Source organism: Macaca mulatta, chromosome 14 (genome assembly GCF_049350105.2).
Source record: "Macaca mulatta isolate MMU2019108-1 chromosome 14, T2T-MMU8v2.0, whole genome shotgun sequence".
Classification (NCBI taxonomy): Eukaryota; Metazoa; Chordata; class Mammalia; order Primates; family Cercopithecidae; genus Macaca; species Macaca mulatta.
Genome location: NC_133419.1, coordinates 111455423 through 111473722, shown reverse-complemented (window position 1 = coordinate 111473722; position 18300 = coordinate 111455423). Strand labels below are relative to the sequence as shown.

Genomic DNA, 18300 nt, shown 5'->3' with positions numbered 1-18300 from the left:
GGTGATCAATAGGGAGGTTTGGGAGGTAGTCAGGGAAGTAATTAAAAAGGACTCCGTTGGTATCGCATGCAAGGAATGAGGGCAAAATCACAGAGGGTTCCAAGGGCACCAGGAAGAGTGAGGGTGAATCCCTGAGTATTTCAGGGCTGGAAGAAAAAAGGAATAAGACCACAGAATTATTTGAGAAGGAAACCAGAAGAAATACATGTTAGTGATTTTTAAGGAGTGAGGAAGAACCCAGGCCATGGTCTTGCCCATCAACTACTCTCTTACTAGCATTCTCAACTCTCTCGCATTATTCTTCATCACACCCAGCTGGCATACCTTCTCCTTGAATGAATCCTTGAAGAGAAACCATAGGCTTTGTAGGCAGTCCATTATAAATTCATGGCTACATACTTTGGCTGAGCCCTCAACACAAACTTATCCTTGCCTATTCTCACTCTTCAGTGTCTGTTTAGAACATTCAACTCTCCTCCAACCTCCAACCCTTAGATTCACCCTGCTGCCCAATCTCAGCAGACTTCACTGATTCACAAATGGAACACATACGTTTTGAGTTCCCAGCCTCAAACTGTCTTCAGTGCCTCCTATTTTATAGGGAAAATAGAACACATCAGAAGAGCTTTCTATCTTAGCACCCATTCTTTCCTGCTCTCCTATTATGATAATGAAAGCACTGCTCTTGCTCTGATCTAGGCTAACTCTTCTATCTTTGCTCTAGAGGTCCCATTCCCATCCCATTGGTCCCAGTGTCTTCAGCTTCTGGGTCACCCCTAATGTCTTCCCATCACTATTTAAATATACTCACGTCTACAGTTACACCCATGTGGCTTTCCTCCAAACTCCTATCCCCTCCAGCTCTCTCTCCTCCCTGTCCCAATCATACTTCCCAACAGAGTTGTGCACATTCACTGTCTTCAGTTCTTCCTCACTTCTAAATCCCTGGTCCATTCATTTCACTTGAGTCTTTCCAGATAAACTCACCAATGACCTGCTGGTTGATAAATTCAATAGATATTTTTCAGTCATCTTTCTTGACATTACTGATCACTTTCTCCTTCTAGAAACACACTTCCTTCTGGCTTTGTTTTCCAAGTGAAGACTAACATCTTGCCTCACTCTTAACAGATCTGCCTTGTACTTTAGTAATAAAATAGATCTCATCTTCCTCTGATAGCTCCTACCCTTTCTCATATTCATTCTGGCCCAAGCTTCTTGAAAGAGTAGTCTCAACTTTCTCTCTTCTCATTATACTTTAGTCTTTACCAGCTTACTCTCTTGCAGCAAAAGATACTGTCAACCGTTTCTGTTCTTGAAAAACTCTATCACTTTGGCTTACTTTTTTAAAAAAAAGCATCCATTTTGTGTTTCTCATTCCCTGGCCTCTTCTCTATGTCTCTTGCCACTTTTTCACCTTCCATTGCCTTATTTGTTAGTAGTTTCCCAGCACTAGGGACAGTGATGACTATGAGAGTTCATTTCCCTTAGGGTTGTTTTGAGCATTTAATGAAATAACACAGCTATGACTCAGTTTTAGCTGATTGGTTCCTTGGAGAAGTTGAGTTTAACGTTGTTAACTTCTTGATTTTTTTTTCAACAGAACCCAGAATTCTATTTGAAATATTTTGATTTTTAAGGTTAGTATTAAGTTTGAAAAGAAAGTGCATATGTTGAAAAACATGCCCGAACTCACCCAGATGGCCATCAGTTTGCAATCACTCATGTAGGGTATTTGGATAGCAGTCAATGATTCTTGTGTGCATCTTGGGGTTTGCAAGGACTATTTCTGGGGATTCATCTTGATTGTACCCCGAGCGCCTGGCACAGTATCCTGCACATAAATATACATCGAATGAAAGAGTTTCAGGAACATCTTTTTATTTTTTAATTAACAAACAGGGTCTCACTATGTCACTCAGGCTCAAGTGCAGTGGCACAATCATAGTTCACTGTAACCTTAAACTCCTGGGCTCAAGCGATCCCCCTGCCTCATCCTCCTGAGTAGCTGGGACTACAAGCATGTGCCACCACACCCTACTAATTTTTTTTTTATTTTTTGTAGAGACAGGGTCTCGAACTCCTGGCCTCAAACAATTCTCCCTCCTCAATCTCCTAAAGTGCTGAGATTATAGGCATGAGTCACTGTACCTGGCCCAAACATTTCCTTTTATAGTTAAATTTCTTCACTGTTATTTAATCTAATGGTTGGCAAAACATTTTTGTTTCATTCTTAGTTTCTGCTAAAGGTCTGCTATTGGCATTTCCCAGCTGTTAAGTGTTGCTATTCCTAGTAGTTTGCTTTAAGATTTGTTTCGAAATATTCTGGATACTTCCTGCTTTTGTCAGACATAGGTCATCACACTCCCTTAACTGTCTTATCACTTTTGTTTTCTGGCACCACCCTTTTCTACAACATAACATTCCTAGTGCATGGAAAATAGTTTCACAGTCGAAGGAATAGTCCAGAATTGTTTCTTTCCCATCAAAGTATCTTCCTTAAATTGTACAGCATAATAATGGAGATGAAGATGGTTTTTTCTAACATTGCATCCATTCTTTCAAAGGTAAGACATTGAAAAAAAATTCATTGAGAGCATACTTGTGTGCCTGGCATAAAGAAGAAAAGACAAAATACGATCTTTTATTTCAAGGCAAGTAAAACAGATGGTAATAGTATAATGTAATATGTGCTATAAAGAGAAAGAAATACACACAGGAGAGGCAGTTGGCCACGTGGCTAAGAACACAGGTTCTGAAGCAGACTTCCCATGTTCCAAGCTTGGCACGACTACTTACTAGCTGTTTGAGCATATTACTTAATATCCTTGTGGCTTGGTTTTCTCATCTATAAAATGGGGTAGTAAAAGAAGCTACCTCATAGATTATAGAGATATAAGTAAATTAATGTGTGCAAAATGCTTAGAATAGTGTCTGGCATTAAGTAAGCAATCAATAAATGTTACCTACAGTAGATGCCCCACCTGTATGGTTGGTGTGTGGCGGTAGCTAGGTAAGGAGAAATAAAGTCAGGAACTGATTTTTCTAATAATTATTGATTCAAGTCTGGGAGATTTATTTCCTCAACAAATATTTACTGGGCATTTACTATGCACCAAGTATTAGATATTTAAGTGTAAAGTAATAGGGGTTGGAAATATAAAAGGAAAAGTTCCCACATAATGCAAACAGCAGGTTCAAAGTCACAAGGATGTGAGATGGCAAGGCGAGTTCTTGGAAGGGGAGTTCTTGGCGAATTCAATGTGACAGGGAATAGGGTGAGAGTTGAAGCAGCGCAATAAATGACAAGAGAAACAAGTGGAGGCAAGGGTGTCTGTTTATAGGCAGCCTTGCATATACATCATACTATGGCATTTGAAATTTATCCTGTAAACACAAGGAGCCAAAGAAGGGTTTAATCAGGGGAGTGATGTGATCAAATTTGTGTTCTTAAAACACGACTCTGGTGATAATATTAATCTGAGCAAAGCCAGTTTTCTTTAGGTATGGAACAGTTTTCTATGGAAACCAAAACTAATGGGTTTTGAAGTAAAAGCACTTAAAAATTAAGAAGTAAAAGTGAGTTTTCCAAATATGCAGTGAAATACTACTTTGATTTGGAACATGCAGTATTGATCACAAAAAGAAACATGTGAAAAAAAGATCACAAAAGGAAACATGGGGCACTCTGAGTGGAACAAGCAACTCTACCAGCCTGGCCCTTCTAAGACCTATCTCATAACCCTTGTGTGCCTCCTTAATTCCTTTAGCAAATGAACGTTTATTGCACCAGACACTGCTTCAAGCGCTTGGTATACAACAAAGAACAACAACAACAACAAACCCACAAAAGATTCCTGCCCTCTGGAAGCTTGCATTTCTCCGAGATATAGATAATAAACACTAAACATACTAAGTAAATTACATGATATATTAGAAGGAGATTAAGTGCTATCGAAATAAAACAGAGTAAGGAAAATTGGGACCGTGCATTTATGATAGGAACCAAAAGAAGCTAACAAGTTGTAAGTGGATGATTTCAGCAAGGAATGAAAGGAACTGCAAAGTCCTCTGCAGTGTAGAATTCATGACAAACTCTATGCTGGGGGCAAAGTCCTGTCGCTGCACATGGGTCTCAGCTGCAAAAAGAGAGTCACCAGGAAAAACTGTGTATGTATATGCATACATACACAAACACAATAATAGATGATTTATAAATCATAGATGTGACTTACACGTGTGTGTGATTTATAAAGCCTATGTAAGCCTACTTTAAACAATATGATGTGGACAAGGCTTAAAACGGGCTGGAACATTTTCCCCCTATTATTTCCACAATAAACAATTCCTGGGCATGGTGGTGATGATGTGTGCGCGCGCGAGTGTGTGTTGGACAGCATGCCTTCCTTGGAACAGAGCCGGCCAGAGCCCTGTTCTTCTACAACCTGTCCTATCAACAGCCTAACCAGGCAGGAACCTCGATTTTTTTCTTCTTACCACAAAAGCAAACCAAACCCCTTCCACAACCTAGTATCATAGCGCGGTGTCCTTCCTCACTAACCCACCACTGCTTCTCTAGTCCTGACTCCAAGGGAAGAATGCCATCTACCGAATCATCCGTACCAATCAAGCAGCCCTGCAAAGTGCAGCAACACTCAGCTCAACGCCGGTCAGCTCCAAATCCCCTGCCTCTGATTATTCTTTGGCCTTTAAAATATTTTTGCCACTATTTGGGCTGACAGGAAGTTATGCTCTCGGCCCAGATATCTGATAAACACTTCCACATATTGTAGCCTTCTCAACAGCTTAGCCAGATTTCGGCGTCCTCGCTCAGTCTGCATTTTCCTTCATTGCGTTTTCACGTTTGGAATGCCCTGGTCTCTGCAGCCTGCAGACAGCGGAAACCGCGGGTGCAAACGTGCAGGGGCCGCTGACACGACCGGCTGCTGAAGCCCACTCAGGGTTAGACAGGCTAGCGTTGGGGATTGCACAAGAGGTCAGGCGATGCTGTGGGCTTCCAAATTTGCACAGCCGCGACACTCTGCGACATGCCACCCTATCCCGAGGCCTCGGGACTGTGGGTGGGGCGGGGGATACCCTCCGCAGTCCCCTGAAAGCGAGGCAGGAATCACTACAACTCCTCTGCTTAGGCTGAGGTCGCCACCGCTCCGTGGATGCAGGCGCTGCAGCGGCGCCTTCCGCCGCCGCGGGCACGGCGTGGCGCGGGAAGGGATGGGGTCGGGTGGGAGTGGGCAGGTGGCGGTAGAGGCGCGTGTCCGTGCACTGGAAGCCCCGGTGCGTGACACAGGCCGGTGAGCTCCTGCGGGCTGCACCCACGCGAATTCACAGACCGAGAAGGTCAGCCGGCGGTCGGTGCGCTAACCTATGTAGAGAAACGCCAGCCAGGCGCGCCGCAGGCTGGGACAAGGCGACTGGGGCCCAGGCTGGAGGAGGGCTGAGGAGGGTTGCGGGGGCGGGCCCCGGCGCTGGGCGCCCAGAGCGGAGGGGGCGGGCACGAGGCGGGGCGGGCCGCGGCGCTGACTGGCTGTCGACGCTGCACTAGCCTCCAGCCCGCGGTGCCGAGCGCAGGCGGAGGTACATGGCCCCGACGGGAGGCGCGCGGCCGGCACCCGGAGCTCGGCTCCCCGCCTGAGCACGGCAGCCGCGCCTCGGCCCGCGCGTCCTCGCCCCTCCGGCCGGCCGCCCGCGGACATGATCGTGTAGCCTCCTCCTGGGCTAGGATTTGTTTGAAGATTTTCTTCATGGAAGCGATGTCCCCCCAGCAGGAGACTCTAGGGGGACAGCCGGGGCGCTCCTCTTCCCTGACAGGAGTGTCTCGGCTCGCGGGAGGCAGCGGCACCAAGAAGGTGAGGACGCTGAGCGGGGGCCCGTGCCCTCCGCCGTCGCAGCCCCCACTCCCGGCGCGCGCCCTCCGCGCCCGCCACAGTAGCGCGCTAGGCGGACGCCGCGAGGATTTGACGCTCGAGGCTCGCGGCCCCTAACGGGAGTCCCAGGACACTTCCCGCCCTTGACGGCCGGCAGCGCCGCCACCTCCCGCGGAGCGCCCGCTTCTCCGTTTCTAGAGCCTTAATCTTTCCCCGAGCGACCCCGCAGCCTCCCTCCCGTCTCCATCCGCCGCCGGATCGGCAGCCCGGCTCCTCCCTCAGTCGAGGCGCGCGGGCTGGAGTGGGCGATCGCCTTTCCCCGACCCCTCGCCGTGTCCCTGGGCCCCCCGAAGTGGCCTGGGCGAACACTGCCCTTTGGCGGGGTCAGCCCCGAAGTCAGGCCCGGCGATGTCTGCCCGGGAGCGGCAGCCGGCGCTGAAGAAGGTAGGCGGCGGGGCTGCGGCGCTAGTGGGGTCGGCCCCCTCACCTGCCCGCCGAGGCGCGGCTGCTCCATGGCAGTTTTCGGGGGGCAGATATAGGGGGGTACTGCCCCCCACACTAGGATCCTGGATGATTCCAGGTCTCCGAGGTGGGGGTCACAGTTGGAGGGGAGACTGTGGATGCTAACGGTCGACTCTACGGTGACATGTAGGTTTGGCTGGGCCTAGAACCGGGCAGGGTGGGGGCGGGTGGGCTGTGGTTGGGGGTCCTGAGGGCTGAGGCGGGGGCCTTCTCCCTGCGCTGGTCCCCTGGCCCCTGGGACTCTGGCCGGGCTGGAGAGGGGTCCAGGTGTCGGTGTGGGCGTGGGGGCAGCGCGTGTTCCCTGTCAAAGCTGGGAGATGGATGCAGGTGACAACTTGTAGCGTTCCATTCCAATAAACACAGCCGCGGTGCTGCGGGAGGATTCCGATCCGGGTCAGGTTTCGTTGGAACGGTTCCCTTAGCAAGTGCACGTGGGCCGCGGGCTGCCAGCCTCGGCCATTCCGCTCCCTGAGGAATTGATTTGGGTGTTTCTAGCCCTGTCTGCCTATCCCCCGCCTCCTCACCCCCGCCCCCAGTATAAGACGTTCTGATATTTGGCCATTTTTTTCCTTGTCTTAGTGGTGCACTTCCAGCTTTTCTGGAAACAAGTGGCGATTAGAGGCATCTTCTAGCTTTTCGTTAAGAAATATCTTAAGGGGTTGCGTTTGTTTCATTAGAGACTTAAAGGGGTTACGCAGGTTCCCTGCTTGTCTTATTTTACTGCCTTTCATAAATCTTCCCACCAGGATCTTGGGTTGGCTAGAGGTCAGTTGAAGAGAGGTGATCGGTGTGCCGAGTATAGAAATGTGTGGGAGTTCCCAAGGACCTTGACCGTGTCACGGAGCCATCGAGGGGTGTCCGTGAACTTGATGATGTATGGGCTGTAGTGCCCGCTTAGCCTTTGATGTATTGAGGCTGCGGTTTGTCCTTGTCGCTTTTCCCCTTCAGAGGTGGAGGGAATGTGTGTGTGTAGTCAAGTCTTCCCAAATAAAACGTGAATTTATCAGGCTAGCCCTACATTCACTGACATAAATTTTAAAACTTAAAACATTTTCTTTTTGTAAACGTAAGGAATTGGAAGAAAAAGATTTATTTTTCTCAACAGTTTTCTTTTTCTTTTTCTTTTTTTCTTTTTTTTTTTTTTTTTTAGCTAAGGGTAACACAGCCAAAGGGAGGAAGCATTAGAGAGGAACTTCATTATCATTTATCAAGTAATGCTTGTCCAATAAATGCAGGGTTGCTTCACTCTTTTCTCACGTTCTTTTTACTCATCGTAGTCACTATCCTTAAGATGCTGTCATTTGTTATGAAACAACAGCTTCACACATTAACAAACCAGTACCTACCTTTCCAACATCGTTGGGAAAAGTAAATGTGAAATTCAGTAAATAATGACATATAAAAGACACTTAATAAATGTTAGCACTTACTGTTTGCAATATTCCTGTATCTGTAATTCATACCTTTGTGTCCCAGTTGTTCAAGCCAAAAATCTAGGATTCATTTTCAACTCATTTCCTCTCTCTGCACCAACCAATCCATCAGGGAAGCTACTGTCAATCCGAATGTGTATTGAATTTCTCCACTTCATCTCCACTGTTCCCAGTGTAGTCCAAGCCAAGCCGCCATCTCTCACTTGTACCTTTGCAGAAATGTCTTAACTTGCCTAACACCTTTCTTGCCCTTTTTTGATCCAGTCACCACTTAGCACCAGAATAATCTTTCATAATGTAAATTAATCATGTTGCTCACATGCTTAAAATCCTGCAGTGACTTTTCATCCATTTGTAATAAAATTCAGACCCCTTTTTCTTGGCCCTGTCTACTTCTCCCACCTCATCTACGCGTCCCCCCTTGTTTGTGTATTCTCCAACCACACGGGCCTTCTTCCTCTTCACGTATCAAGTCATCAAATTCATTCTTATTTTGAGGCCTTGATGGTGTTTCTCTGTGCTTCAGCCCCAGGTCTTTGCAGTCTTGACTTTCATATTGTTGTCAGATCGTAGGTGCTAGCAGAGGCCTGCCATTGACTACCTAAGTGGAAGTTGCTCCTCAGTCATTCTGTGTGCCTTCTGCTTTATTATCATCTTAGCATTCATCCTTGCCTGATATTTTCTTATTTACTTGCTTGTCATCTGTTACCCACATCCCTCACCAGATTGTGAAAACCATGATACTAGGGACCTTATCTGTATTGCTTAAGGCCGCCTCTCCAGTGCCTAGAATAGTGTCTGCTGTATATTAATTAGATTTTCCATAAATATTAGTTGGGTTATGTACAGCAGTGAACAGGACAGATGTGGCCCCTGGCCTCAGAATTTATGGCTCAGAGCAGGGTCAGCAAACCTTTATTTAAAGGACCAGATACTAAATATTTAAGGTTTGTAGGCCTTTTGTTACAGGCTACTCAGTTCTGCCATTATAGTGCTAAAGCAGCCATAGACAACGTAGAAATGAATGGACATAACTGCGTTGTAATAAAACTTAGTTTGGAGAAACAAGTGGGAGTCTCTGTGGTGTAGTTTCCTCTCTCCTGACTAGGGGAGAGTAGTGCCACTTAGTAGTACATTGTGTAATGATAGAACTCCTTTATCTACCGTGTCCAGTTCAGTAGCCACTAGCTACATGTAGCTATTGAGCTCTTGAAATGTGGCTGGCACGACTGAGAAACTAAAAAAATTTTAACAGCTTCACTCAAGTATAATTGATATAGAATAAACTGCACATATTTAAAGTATATAAATTTAATAGTTTTGACATATATATATGCTAGTGAAACCATCTCCACAGTTTAGCTAAGGAACATATTCATCATCCCCCAGTGTTTCCTTATGTCTCTTTCTAATTCCTTAATTCCCTCCCCATTCCCACACAACCACTAGTCTGTTTTCTGTCACTGTAGGTTAATTCACATTTCCAAAGATTGTTTGTAAGTATAATCATACTTTATATTCTTTTTATGTCTGTCTTGTTTCATTCAGTACAATTACTTTGAGGTTTACCCATGGTTTTGCATGTTATAGTTCATTTTGTTGCTGAGCAGTATTCCATCATGTAAATAGACCACAATTTATCCATTCATCTGTTGATAGGCATTTGGATTATTTCCAGTTTTAGTCTATTACAAATAAAATTGCTGTGAACATTCATGTACAAGTCTTTGCATGGACTTCATTTTGGGGGGGTTAAATACTTAGGTGTGGAATAGCTGGATCATATTTAACATTTTAAGCATGTATATATATGTGTGTGTGTATGTGTGTGTGTGTGTGTATATATATATATAACATTTTAGGTATATATTTAACATTTTTAAGAATCTGTCCAATTGTTTTTTCCAAAATGGTTTTATATTCCCCCGGCAGTGCATATGAGTCCAACTTCTCCCAATTTTCACCAACACTTATTATTATCTGCCTTTTTTTATTACAGTCATCCTAGTGGATGTAAAATGCTATCTAATGGTTTTGATTTGCATTTCCTCAATGACCAGTGACATTGAGCATCTTTTCATGTGCTTATTTGTCATCCATATGTTATCTTTGGTGAAGTATCCAAATATTTTGCCCAATTTTAATTGTGTTTTTCCCAGTCTGTGACTTGTCTTTTTACTTTCTTAAGAGTGTCTTTCAAAAGAACAGAAGTTCTTATTTTTGGTGAAATACAATTTGTCATTTTTTTTTCTGTAAGCTTCTTAATTATGATCAACTTGAATTTAAATCTGAAGAGCCACATGTGTCTAGTGGCTACTGTATTGGACAGCACCGGTCAGAGGAAGAGACAAAAAAAATTAATAAATGGTGATAACTGTTATTAAAGGAACAAACATAACCCTGAATTAGACAAATGTGGTTGTTGAGCTAGATCATTCTGCATTAGAGTGTTCAGGGAAGGCCTTTTTAAAGTGTCCCTTAACTCTCTTATGGCTTAAAAAGACCATGCCATAAAAAGAAGTGGGAGCATTAAGTTCAAAGGTCCTGAGGTAGATATGTTTGAGGAGCTAATATATAGATGCTGTAAATGAAGTCAGTCTCTTAATAGTATAGCCACATTTATTATTTTAATCTCAAGCAGAATTGCCTAGCTAGATCATTCACTTTTACTCACTACTCAGAGGATTTCATTGTTTCCAAAAATCAAATTCACTCTCAGAAGACAAAGATTTTTCTATCACTGAGGCACTTCCAAAGAATATACAATAAATTTGTACAGTAATTCCTAAAAATTGGATTCTAAAATATAATAGCATATAGATAAAGCATAGATGATACTTTAAATTATTCTGGAATCATACATCCTTGAGGATATCCACATTTTCACAGAATAGTTTTAATGAAGTGGAAGCACATATTAGAATCATTTTAGGAATGATTTGTATCAGACTCAAATACTCTGACCTTTTGGTTTCATATACTAATTGAAAAATCTTTAAATAGGATGAGTGTTGGAATAGGGAAAAGAAACTTATAGGCCCAGAAAGCCAGACAAGGGAAAATAATTTTAAAATAGCTCTAACATTTTTAAATGTAGCAGCTGCTGTTGTAAACTTCATTCTGCCTTTTCTTTCTAATTCTCTGGGTCCAAATCTGTTTATAATACCTCATGGTAAAACAAGGGCGAACTTGGACCATGTGTGTGTCTTATACTGGGGCTCGAATTAAACATCTTAGTGAGTAAGCTTTAGTTTTACTCTTCAATACTGAGAAAAATATTATGCCCATAGTTAAACTAGTATCCTACTCAATTCTTATCTGGTGTTACTCACAAAATGAGTTGCATAAAATCAGATACGTGAGATTGTTTTGTCAAGGAGGATCCTAGAATTATAAAAATAAAATTAGATTAATCAGGAATGGCCTCTGTTATCCCTCATGTGACCTCTGAACTTCCGATTGGGCTTTGTTTCTTTGTATGTAAAATGGGGTAATAACCCCAATCCTGCACATCTCACAAGGCTGGTTTTTATGGGTCATGAAAGGTAAATGAAAACACTTTCCAAAAGTGCAGGAGTTATTAGTGTATCTTGTGAGCGTAGGTGTAAAGCAACAACAGGAGTTTGAGTTTAAAAATGTAACATCAGAACATGTACATGCATATGAATGTATACCATCCTTTAAAGCAGTCGTCATTGGAAGCCATGAATATAAAATACCATGAGGCAGAAACTTGAATAAAAATATAAGGGTTGACTATAACTTATGGAAGAATAAAGAAAATTTAAAAATCTCTTTAAGTGAATGCTTAACTATATTTAAAACACATCAATTATATGAGGCAGGTATTAATTTTTTCCTAAAGAAGGAACTGAACCATGTCAATGCTACAGTACAGTTTAAGTGGCAAAACTGGAATTTGAACCCAGTTCTTCCAACTCCATTTCTCTTTTCAATGAGACTGTTGCTGCATTTGTTATTGTTTGTAACATAAGATACAGGGGAGAGTAGGTTTGAATTATGTGTATCCAGCTAAGAAAAGTACAATTGAGGGCCTTTTCTCAATTTAAAAAAAAGAGTATACATTCTTTGGAGAGTGGCATTTCTGCCCTCTCTGTCTACCATTGAATGTTATGTTCACTGCTACCATTAGGTAAATATTAGGTAAACATTGACTTTTCGTGACAATGAATGACACAATCACTGGTCTAATTACTTTGGTGATTTTTATGCTTGGGTGTCTGACATTTTCAGATGTTTTGTATAAGGCAGATGTATTTGAAGAGCTCTTAGCCGGCCTGATCTCTATGCTGATACCTCAGCCTTGCTTGCTATTGGAAAGATTGCCATATTCTCCAGAAAAACTCAGAAGAGTCTATTTCAAAGTTATGTGTGGGTGCACTGAATCCTAAGCCTCAGATGATTCCACTGTGGAAAATCATGTGGAAACCCAGTTGAAACTCTCTCAACTCAGTAAACTTTTATATCACTGCCCCACTGAGTCTGGAGGGAAAAACTTTGTGTCCATAGTTATTCTCACTTAAAATGTGAATACAATAGTGCATTTTACCATAGCAGAAGAAAAATTAGTTTTTGTGACTCTAAAGTTTATAGACTAGAATAAATTGTAGTTGTATAAAATAAAAGTAAAGGATAATCTTTTTATATATGTGTAAAAAGTAATTATTAATTTTGAAGATTGAGTCCCCTAAGTTAAAATAGGCAGTTGGAATTCGTAGACTGAAAGTTCACAAGTCATAGATACCTAAATAGTTAGCGCAGTTGTTGCTTTTAGTTCTAAAGTGAAGATTGTCATGAAGCGATTTATCACCCTCTGTGCCTTCAGCATTCTCCCGGGTTATGATTTGGCAAAAGGGCTGCAGGACAAAAGGTGGAACATGTTCAGTAGATGGGGGAGAACTGAGAAAACTGATGGTATCTACAGGAATGAAATCCTCTCCAATCAATAACTTAGATGTCTGAATTCTTTCACAATTCTTACCTTTCCATCCAGGACTTGGAGGCTATCCTTTTCAAAGTAAAGTCGTGTTATACCTTATGGGACTACATACAACTTAACAAAAATATGTAATTGTAAAACTTGCCTTCCTAGAAGATATCTGTAGCTGAAAATATACTAGATTTCAACTTAAATTGCCGCTAAAATACATTATAAAGTGTCACAAAAAATAGGTATATAATATCAAAGTTATATGTGTGTACATAACACTTGTATACTCATAATATGCACAGTGCTTTGAGGAAATACATATTTTTATGATTCAATGGAGTTTGATTACTCGTACCCCTCATGTCTTCAGAGCATTTAGTATAAACCTTTAAAGTAAACTTTAAGTGAAGGAAAAGTTTGCTCTCCTGTTCTGTTGGTACTTCAAGTGTTTAGGATCACAGGGATTCTAGAGGTCCTGATGTGTGCAGAAAGCCTGCAGAGAGAATGCTCAATTTGGTAGTGGCAACTACAACAGTTTTCTGAAGCAAACTAGGATAGGGTTGATCTTTAGCTTTTCTTTACTTGCAGGAGACTTTGCCACAATGTAGGAGACTGGAAAGGGAGCAGAGATGATTGCCTTTGGTCAACCATCAATAATGGGGCTTGCAGGCAATACAGCCCAGTTTATTTTATATTTTGTTTCAGTCTTATTTTCTTTATCTAGGACAAGTTTATGTTAGAAACATCTAACTGACAGCAGAAATAGCCTCATCAGCACTGTAGGTCAGTGGTGTGCTGAGAGCAGCCTTGACCTAATTTTGACAGACACCTGTCACATGACACAACTGAAATGTAAAACTTGTTTTTGGATGTCTGGTCACTTGTGTGTGGACTCTGAAAATGGAACATATGTGTGCCCACACCAGCTCACATATCAAAGATCTGGAAAACACAGCTGCTCTGTGGCCTTTTGCTTTCCTTATTTACCTGAGTCCTAATTTACACCTAGGAGAGTGTGTTTTTGTTTCCTCTCCTATCCCTACATTCACTCTTTCAAACCTCAGCTTTAACAATAGCCATCACCGGGTAGGTAACACTATGTCTGAATCTAGATAGACCTGGCTCTGCTTTTTTTTTTTCTCATTTTGATATAGTCCGTTAGTTTTTTACCATTATGGTTTTAGGATTTGATCACAGTATTTTTCCCCTCTGCGTTGAAAACAATGAGGGGCTACCGTAAGGCAAAGCTTCCCAACTGTTGCAAATGTGTCTGACAATTAGCCCCTTGGCCTTCAGGTGAGTGGATGGATACTGGGGAGCCAGGGTGCCCCTTTGTTTATCATAGAGTGTTATGGTTGTACAAATATCATTTTGTATGGACCATTATGTGAAAAATGTAGGAAGAAACTATTTTTTACAGGCAGGTTCCTGCCCTGCAAGAAACTATTAGGCAGAGAACATTGGTGATTGACTCTACCTACTCCAGGGTGCTACTTAAAGATTATCATGACCAAAGGTTGAAACTTGTAGCTTTGCCAAAGAAAAAAAATCCAGCCAGCATGAAGACCCATGGTGATGCTCCATGAATCCTGCATGTGTGAGGATGGAGGCAAGGAAACAAAGAATAATGTATAAGGGAAATTCTAATATCCTTATATTTATTTATGTACAGCACTAAAGCACTTAAAAATTTACTGTCTATATGTTACATTATCACAGTGCCTTTCATTTCAGAGGACTTTCATCCATATATATATGAATGAATATATCTATATAGTGAGTAGGGCAGGTATTATGTCCATTTTAGAGAAAATCTGAGAAATTAAGTGGTAGAACTAGGGTCCAGAATTAAGGTCCAGTGTCTCCTAGCCTAGTGCCCATTCTTCTGCATTACATAGATTATCATATTTATTGTTGTATTTCAACGTGGTAATAGTCCTTCGGAAAGAGGAAAGAGCTGAAAAGTAAAATCATTTCTTTCTTCACAAAGGAACGTATATTCATTTACAGTAGTCTGTACTGCGATTACATTTATTTTAGCTAAATGTTTAAACTGGTTCTGATTGGGATGATTTAGAGGTAAATAGAAGATCGTATTTATCACAGACCAAATGGACAAGAGCGGGAAGCTTCAGCTTACCTAGTGGTCAAAACCTTGTTGTGATAGTAGGACCCAGAAGCAAGGTGCAAGGTTAAAAGTAATTCTCTTTTTCCCTTACAGAGCCAGTGTTGTTGAAGTATAATTATTCAGTGGCTTGGATATGTCTCCACAAGTAAATGCCACAGGCATGTAGGGAAGACAAGAAATACTTTAATGCTCACCAAATTGCACAGACTAGCCACAAAAGAATTAATAGTCAAGTTTGGATAAGCTAATTTGTAAATTTGATTACTTATTTTTTCTAGCCTTGAAAATCTGGAGTTCTATAAAAGCTTTCCCAGTGCCCCTATTTTAATACTATGCTTATTTTAAATGCTTGAAAGTGACTTCACCATCCATAATTCAACTGAAATGCTTGATATTTTTCCCTCATAAAGTGACTGGAACAAAACAAAGCATGAAAAATTGCAGTTCACCTCCAACTTTAATCTTTCATCCTGTTCCTTCCTTTTGATATGCTTTGTTTTTCTTTAATCTCTGTGAGAACTAATAATGAGCAGATTCAGAGTGATTTAGAGGTTCCAAAAATAGTACTATATCTCTTGGCTGTCATGAAGTTAAAATTCCAGTGAGAGTCTGCATACAGGTTTTTATGTAAAAAGTGTTTTCTGCATTGTTGAAAATAAAACAACAAAACTTTTTTTCTTCAGTTACCTATTTACAACTTCATTTTTTCTACATAGGCACACTTGTATTACCACCTTAAAATCTCAGATTTTGGATATGTTAATTTGTTCACTCAATACACAACTATTGAGAATTTGCTATGTGAAAACCCTAAGGACACCGGAGGAATAGGGGAGGAATGGTGGCAAATCACAATAGACAGGAAGTAAGAATAGATATGTCATGTAAATGGAAAACAAAAGTGAGCAGGAGTAGCCATCCTCATATCAGATAAAACAGACTTTAAACCAACCATAGAAAAAAAAGACAAGAGCATTACATAATGATTAAATGTTCAATACAAGAAGATTTAACTATATATGCAGCTAACACCAAAACACCCAGATTCATAAAATAAATACTACTACACCTAAGAAAACATTGATAGTAATACAATAATAGTGGGGTACTTCAATACCCCACTAATATCACTAGACAAATCATGAAGGCAGAAAATCAACCAAGAAACTCTGGACTTAAACTGAACTGTAGACCAAATGGACTTAACAAACATTTACAGAACATTCTAGCCAACCAGAGAATATACATTCTTCTCAGCTCTACATGGAGCATTTTCCATTATCGACCATATGCTTGGCCATTGAAGAACTCTCAATAAATTCAAAAAAATCAAAATCATATCAAGCATCTTCTCAGACCACAGTGGAGTAAAATTAGAAATCAAGACCAAGAGGAACTCTCATAAACACACACTATGTGGAAACTAAACACCTTGCTCCTGAGTGACCTTTGGGTAAACAGTGAAATTAAGAAATCAAAAAAAAAAATGTTCAAAACAAATGAAAATAGAGACACAACATATCAAAACCTCAGGGATACAGCAAAAGCAGAACTAAGAGGAAAGTTTATAACTTTAAATGTCTACACCAAAAAGATAGAAAGATCTTAAATTTACAACCTGATGTCACACCTCAAGGAACTGGAAAAATAAGACCAATTGGAACCCAAAGCTAGCATTAAAAAAAAAAAAAGAAATAACAAAGATTAAAGCAGAAGTAAATGAGATTGAGACAAAAAAAAGATATAAAGGATCAGTGAAACAAAAAGTTGGTTATTTGAAAGGATAAACAAAAATGACAGACTGCTGGCTAAATTAACTGAGAAAATTCAAGTAAGTACAACCAGAAATGATAAAGGTGACATTACAATTGATAACATAGAGATACAAAAGATCATCACAGACTACTGTGAACATCTCTATGTGTATAAACTAGAAAATCTAGAGGAGGTGGATAAATTCCTGAAAATATAAAACCCTACAAGATTGAACCAGCAAGAAATAGAAGTCCTGAACAGACCAATAATGAGTAATGACATTGAATCAGTAGTAAAAATCTTCTAACAACAACAAAAGCCCAGGACCAGTCAGATTCACAGTTGAATTTTATCAAACATACAAAGAACTGGCATTCAATCTTACTGAAACTTCTAAAAAACCAATGAGGAGGGATTATTTCCTAACTCATTCTATGACACCAGTATCTCCCAGATACCAAAATCAGGGGAGGACACAACAGAAAATGAAAACTATAGGCCATATCTCTGATGAACACAGATGCAGAAATCCTCCACAAAATACTAGCAAACCGAATCCAATAGCACATGAAGAAGATACTTTATCATGATCAAGTGAGTTACATCCCAGGGATGCAATGATGGTTCAACATCCACAAATCAGTAAATGTGTTTCACCACATACACAGAACTAAAAACAAAAACCATACAGTCATCTTAATAGATGCAGAAAAGGCATTCAATAAAATCCAACATCCTTCCTGATAAAAACCCTTAACAAAATAGGCTGATGAAAGAAATCGTAGATGACACAAATGGAAAAATATCCCATGCTCACGGATTGGAAGAACCAGTATCATTAAAATGCCCGCACTATTCAAGGCAATCTACAGAGTCAATGCAATCTATCTCTATCAAATTACCAATTTCATTTTTCACACAATTAGGAAAAAAATACTAAAGTTCATATGGAACCAAAAAAAACAGCCCAAATAGCCAAAGCCATCCTAAGCAAAAAGAAAATCCAGAGACATCGTATTGCCTGACTTCAAATTATACTACAAGGCTATGGCAACTAAAACAGCATGGTCCTGGTATAAAAATAGACATATAGATCAATGGAGCAGAATAGAGAACCCAGAAATAAAGCCATATGCCTACAACCAACTGATCTTCAACAAAGCCAACAAAAATAAACAATGGGGAAAGGACATCCTATTCAATAAATTGTGCTGGGAAAAATTGGCTAGCCACATGCAGAAGAATGAAACTAGACAAATGCAAATGCAACATAAAAATAGACAAATGGGATTTAATTAAACTAAACAGCCTCTGCAAAGCAAAAGAAAGAGTAAACAGACAACCTACAGAATGGGAGAAAATATTCACAAATTATGCCTCTGACAAAGGACTAGTAGAACTTTACAAGTAGAACTTACAAGGAACTGAAAGAACTCGACAAGAAAAAAACAGCTCCATTAAAAACTAGGCAAAGGACATGAACAGATATTTCTCAAAAGAATAAAAGCAAGTGGCAAAAAGCACATGAAAAAATGCTCAAAAATCACTAATCAGAGAAATGCCAATTAAAACTACAATGAAATATTATCTTACACCCATCAGAATTGCTATTATTAAAAAGTAAAA

The 18300-nt window shown here is 40.7% G+C and overlaps 1 protein-coding gene across 3 annotated transcripts in view; it reads left to right on the top strand.

The window, feature by feature from the left end:
• Positions 1-5556: 5556 nt before the first annotated feature.
• The window catches only part of ARHGAP20 (Rho GTPase activating protein 20), a 123067-nt gene continuing 110323 nt past the window's right edge, over positions 5557-18300 (top strand). For 2 of the 3 annotated variants that reach the window (XM_077964259.1, XM_015115634.3), the window contains exon 1: positions 5557-5867. Coding sequence is in view for 2 of the 3 variants with exons in the window: in XM_015115634.3 (XP_014971120.3) it covers positions 5763-5867 (105 nt within the window). In the remaining variant the exon portion in view is untranslated. Of the gene's footprint in view, positions 6330-18300 lie in introns of all 3 variants that reach the window. The other variant, XM_015115635.3, reaches the window with a different exon arrangement.